This window comes from Bidens hawaiensis, unplaced genomic scaffold (assembly GCF_021521415.1).
Source record: "Bidens hawaiensis isolate Kalapana, Puna unplaced genomic scaffold, B.hawaiensis_p1.1 tig00012228_1, whole genome shotgun sequence".
NCBI lineage: Eukaryota > Viridiplantae > Streptophyta > Magnoliopsida > Asterales > Asteraceae > Bidens > Bidens hawaiensis.
The window spans coordinates 566414-572661 of record NW_027491987.1 but is presented as its reverse complement, the minus strand read 5'-3'; the positions used below and the strand labels follow the sequence as shown (position 1 = coordinate 572661).

The 6248-nt window shown below is 33.6% G+C and overlaps 1 protein-coding gene across 1 annotated transcript; it reads left to right on the top strand.

Annotated features, from left to right (window-relative positions):
- The first annotated feature begins 2570 nt into the window (after positions 1 to 2570).
- LOC143540348 (profilin-like) lies at positions 2571 to 5034 on the top strand. Its single transcript, XM_077033436.1, has 3 exons — positions 2571 to 2708; positions 3686 to 3823; positions 4880 to 5034. Exons 1-3 carry the CDS (start codon positions 2580 to 2582, stop codon positions 5012 to 5014), a joined length of 402 nt encoding a protein of 133 aa, XP_076889551.1. The 5' UTR covers positions 2571 to 2579; the 3' UTR covers positions 5015 to 5034.
- Positions 5035 to 6248: the final 1214 nt, after the last annotated feature.

The window sequence follows — 6248 nt, the reverse complement described above, 5'->3', positions numbered from 1 at the left end:
CAGGAGTGTAATTGAGCCATAACATGTTCATGTGTGTTTTGGGTTTGAGAGCCACCCGGCCTTAAAACTTGAGTCGGGTCTTCATTTTCGAGCTTGAGCTTGATGAACTAATCGCGTTTGGCTCAACGCAACGTGGCAACTTGACCATCATGAGTGTGCTCAATTGGTTTATTTTGAAAATTTTAGAATTACCAAATGAGGGTTTGTTGTTGTGACGTTTAATCCACCTAATGGTGTTTCACCCAAGCTTAAACAAAGGACTATAGCACATGAGTGAATTTGAACCCGCAGCGTCTGATCTAATGATTTAGATTCTTTAATGAGTTTAATTGATATGTTTAAGGTGATTTATCAATTTGGTGTCAATGATTTAGGGGGCAAAAATGGCTGAAGTCCTAAGCTCTAGGAGTGAGTAAGCTCTAGGAGTGAACAGAAAACCGAATTAACCGAACCAAAACCGAATTAACTGAAAAAACCGAACCGAGACATTAACCGACGGTTAAATTTTTTGTATTTTTGAAAAACTAAATTTTCGGTTTCGGTTCGATTTTCCATTTTTAAAAAACCGAACCGAACCGATTGATGGTGATAATGAAGATTGAGGCTAAACTTTGAAGATGAACAAGATGATGAATGAAGATTGACTAAACTTTTAGTGTTTTTTTTAATTAAGAACTTTGTTGAATTTTAAATTCTACGACTCTAACAACTTTTTATTCGTATGATTTCACGTAACATGTATCTATTTTTGGTTTTTTGTATTTAATATATTTGCGGTACTCAAATACATTCTTACAAGCTTAAAGTCATCATCTTCATGTTTAAAATTTTTGCAATGCCTACACATAATTGAAAAAAAAAACGACCATAACCGAACCGAAACCCAAAAAAACAAAAAAACCGTAAAACCGAAACCAAACGGTTTGTATATTATAAAAACCGAGGACTTCGGTTTCGATTTTACCTAAAAACCGAACCGAACCGAACCGTGCTCATCCCTACTAAGCTCTAATCGTACACCGGAACACAAACAGAAAGCGACAGTATTGTCACTAGACGGAACTTTGTATTTTAGGCTCGGAAAGAACTTGAGCGCACTCAAGCACACGCAACAATTCTAGGTTTTCGATTTATTTGTTAACTGCCCTAATTTTTTTGGCTTGATTTATAGATAACTTATAGCGATCAACACTTTTGTTGGTAAACTTATGGCTCGATTGCTCTCTGACTTTATTATTGTTCTTTTGACTGATTTAAGCAAAGTTATTTAATCATCAAAAAATTAATAGCAAGGTGCTAAATCGTCCATAAGGTTTGATTAAATATGCGTCTTTCGTTTAAACAGTTTGCTTTTTTGCAACTGAACCGTTAAGGTTTTCCATTTATTGCTAATGTCGTCCAAATCGTTAACTCCGTTAGTTTTCCAACGTTTAGTCAGGGGCATTTTGGTCTTTTTATATTTTCACGTAAAAAGGACCAAAATGTCTGTGAATTAACGTTGGAAAATTAACGGAGTGAGCGATTTGGACGACATTGATGATCAGTGGTGAAGCTTGGACGAAAACGTATGGTGGCCAGACTCAATTAGGAATGAGTTCAGGATGGTATTGATACCGACCCTGAAATTCAGAAATATTTGGTACCAGTACCGAAATGTTCGGTTCGGTACCAGTATTTCGTGAAAAATTCGGGAAATACCGGTATCGTACCGAACTGTACCGATATTGATGTCGTATTGATACGAAAACTCAAAACTTGGTACTGATTTGGTACCAAATCAGTACCGAAAACGCTTATCCCTAGACTCAATATGTATAAAAATTTTCATAAAACGGGGTGACCGGACTCAAAATTTTCAGACAAAAACAAGAAAATTTACTCTACGTATAAACACTTCTGGACTAAATGCATAAATTTACACTACAGTGCAACAAAATGGGGGTGGTCGGAGCCACCTAGGCCACATCCAAGCTTCGCCCTTGTTGACGGTAAATTTGAAACCTCAATGATCCGGCTAAAAAAATAAATATTCGGACGAAAATCACATATTTCATCAAACCTTATAAACCTTATGAACGATTTTAGCACTTTACTAAAAACAATTATTAATAACTCAAAATATAATAATAATAATAATAATAATAATTAGACATTAAAATTTCAAAATAATAATAAACATTATTAATAACTCAAAAATCTTTCTTCATTTAATAAACAGACGAACTTCACACCAAACAATTCGCCATACATTCAGTTCATTTATAGTCCTGTTGATGATTCAAATCCTGGTTAGCTAGATTAACCAGTAGTCTCTAAAAATAAACAAACAAATAAATAAAATAAATTAATGGCTTATAATAATAATAATAAAATAGACATTCAAATGGTATCCAAAAACATACAATAATTCAACGGTTAATAACTCCTTGCTAACAATTCGTGCTAAAATAACGGTATTCGAATGGACGAAATAAAACACCTTCTGTATTTATTTAACCCTTTTTCTCACCTTCCAATCTCACAAACTCTAATCCAACACTAGTTACATTACACTACATCACGTTACATTCGGGTTCAATATGTCGTGGCAAACTTACGTTGATGACCATTTGATGTGTGACATCGAAGGCACCAGTCAGCATCTCACCTCTGCGGCCATTCTCGGCCTCGATGGTACCGTTTGGGCTCAGAGCGCCAAGTTTCCTCAGGTATGTCACGTTATTTTTAATTATTATTGAACGTTTCGATTTTGAGTTTGATTTAAATGAAGCATGAGTTATGGACTTATGTCATTGACACATTGTAACGTGTGATATTTGATTAGTTATTTATAAGCTAAACCAAATCAATTGGAATTCGAAACCCAAACGTTTAGTAAACCGGGAACCAATCTTGAAATCATCGAGATTGACATTGAAAAAGCTAGATCAGATTTAAAGAAGCACGAATTAAATCATTGCGACATACACTAAAGGGGATATATGTATGTGTGTGTAAACACACACATATATATGTATATATATAGTGTATGTTGTGATGATTTGATTCGTGCTTTGTTAGATCTGACCTGGCTTTTCCGATGTTGATCTCGGTGATTTTAGGATTGGTTTCCGGTTTACTGAATGTTTCGGTTTCGAATTTCAACTGATTTGATTTAGGTTGTTAAATTAATTAGTTATATTGCATGTTGCGATAATTTAATTCGTGCCTTGTTAGATCTGGATTGGCTTTTCGATGTTGATTTCGGTGATTTTAGGGTTGATTTCGATTTACTAAAAAATTTTAGTCCAAATAATGAATTTGGACCTAAATTGTTATGTTAATCAATAGCTAACTGATTATTATACATTTAACCTAAAATATTTGGGTTACATATATTTATTAAATTCTTATAAAATCCTTAATATTAAAAATGAAATCTATAAATTCAGTTCGTTTTTTTTATTACATGCAAAACCACTCCATATGTTCGGTTTTTATATAAAAACACAGAACTAAACAGTCGGTTTTAGTTTCGAATCATGCACACCCCAGTCGTTGATTCTTTAATCTTTTTTTCTTCAGATCTTATTTATGTCACTGAATAATTTGTAATGATAGTTTGCTAATAAGAACTCAAGCATGATGGTTAAATGTTATGGGTTCATTAATGTGATATTATTATATACCATTTTGTTTGTTGCAGTTTAAACCTGAGGAGATGAAAGGCATCATTAAAGAATTTGATGAGCCTGGTCACCTTGCTCCAACTGGTATGTTCATCGCGGGTGCAAAATATATGGTGCTCCAAGGCGAGGCTGGAGTTTGTATCCGTGGAAAGAAGGTAATGTAGCATTAACGGGTTCGGGTTGAAACATATCATTTACCAATTCAAGTTAAAACAGACAGGATTAGGTTGACTTGCTAACACTTTTTTACCCATTTAATATATGGGTTCGGGTTAAAACATATTATAAAAATAGAATTTGGATGACTTTCAACGTGTTTGGCTAACATAGCCCAAATTACCTATACGTTACCCAACAGTTGATTTTATAAATAAAAAATTATCTGTTAATTTGGTGTTTGTGGTCCGGTTCGACCACGTTTCAAAACAAATTGGGATGAACTACTAACTATGGTTTAAAAAAAAATAAACCAAACGGGTCTGGTTGGTTGGGTAGTTGGGTTGGCTGAACCGGCTAGTTTTCATAATTTGACGGTTTAACGGTTTTTGACAAGAAAAAGAAGTTTTATAATTTTGTATTACATTTTAGAAGTGTTAATAATAATAATAATAATAATAATAATAATAATAATAATAATAGATTACTAGTTCGGTTTACAAGGCCATTTTTGAAGTTTAAAATTGTGAACCGTCAAGCCATAACCCGAGCCATATATGACAAACCCACCGATTTGCTTTGGTTTGGGTGATTTGGTCATTTCAACATTTATGAATATCCTTGTAAGTTATTAGTGGAGGGGGGCTGTAGCACTTGTATGCAATGCATTGATTATTTAATGAGAAAGTGGGGTGGACGGTTATATAACTATCCTTTGTATCACATTTAAAGCAAAATGTACAAATGTATTATGAAATTCTCACAATTCCTAAAGTAAAGCATAATGGCTCTTATCTACGAGAACTAAAATGCCTCTCATGTGAGGGCATGTGACCGTATTTAACATAAAAAGGTAACAAAGTTCGGACCATGGACTAAAATGGTTATAGAATTTTAATCCTGCACTCAAATTTTTTTCCAAACTTTTTTTTTATATGTTTTGTGTTATATAAAATATTTGTAAAAAAAATCCAATTACAATAAGTGTTTCTAGTAAGCGATCCTGCGAGTTCATTAATAACTTTTAGTTACTCGTGTTAAATTTTGCTTGATAGGGTGCTGGAGGAATATGCATTAAGAAAACAGGGCAAGCCATGATAATGGGCCTTTATGATGAGCCCGTTGCTCCCGGACAATGCAACATGGTTGTCGAGAGGTTGGGAGATTATCTCGTCGATCAGGGCATGTAGATGTCCTTCTCGTTATTCAATAAGACTTTCTTTCTTCAACGACTTCCAATTGGTTTTCTTTCTATAGTTTTCCTTACGAGCATATAAAAACGCGATTGTTGACATGGAGTTTTGTTCTCCAAGTTGTTGTCATATGATATTTCATTGAATGCATAAAAGTTCAATAAGTTTTCACTCAATTTGTAGCTTGTTGATATGTTCTTATGATGATATTATAAACTACACAAATGATATATTTGGCCAATGCATAAAGGTTATATTGACAAAGTGTGACACTTTTAACCCAAACGTATGAAGTTTTTGTGGATTGTTTGATTTACATCTTTGATTGGGAGATAAATCTCTGAAGTTTAATGTAAATTAAAGCAACTGAGTTCGAGTATATAAGAATTTTTCTTATCACTTTTTAAACAATTATTGAGCTTTCAAACGGATATTTAATATATAAGGTTTTGTTATTCAAATGAGGGTGACAGCGCAGCTTGTTGCCCCTATCGGTGGCTAATTATTAAAAGAATTAATTACTTCATAAAAAAAAAGTAGAGATGGGATCACAAGAAAACTAAAAAAGATACGAGAAAACCGATAAAAATACTACTAACCAACCAATGTTTAATAAAATTGTAAATGTAACAAGAGACCTTAAGTTGTACCCATTTAACCCAAACAAAATCTTTAGGTTGTGACGCCATGGAACCTTCGACATGAAGCGCCCTTCTCAATGAATTTACGAGAATAACCCCCAAACTTTTTTAATCCCCCTCCACCCGTCTTCACCACCCAAACCATGAAGCATTTGACCATATCATTAAGATCCGATTGTACCTTACCGGCTTACCCATTGTTCTAATGATCAAATCTCCCCTATTGCGCCTCTTACCACCCTATCGGACAATAAGATTGATTTTAAAGTTTTCTTATCGTAACAGTGATGTTTAAGTTTAATGAGAATTTGCCAGGCTACCATAATCTCGATTTTGAACATAGTGAATGGCACTAATACTCTTAAACCCAAAAAAAAAAAAAAAAAAAAAAAAAAAAAAAGAAAACTTCAACCTTCATCCTCCATAATCATTTTACATGTAAAACCAGGTTCATAAACATTGAAAAATAGTAAAGTGGTAAGCTTTCTAGAACAGATTCAGTCAGAGTCAATCAACCACCAAAGAAAGATGATTCACCTTCCAAAAGCTAAGTTTATCTTTGAACAAGTCGATTGTAGGCTTCCAATTTT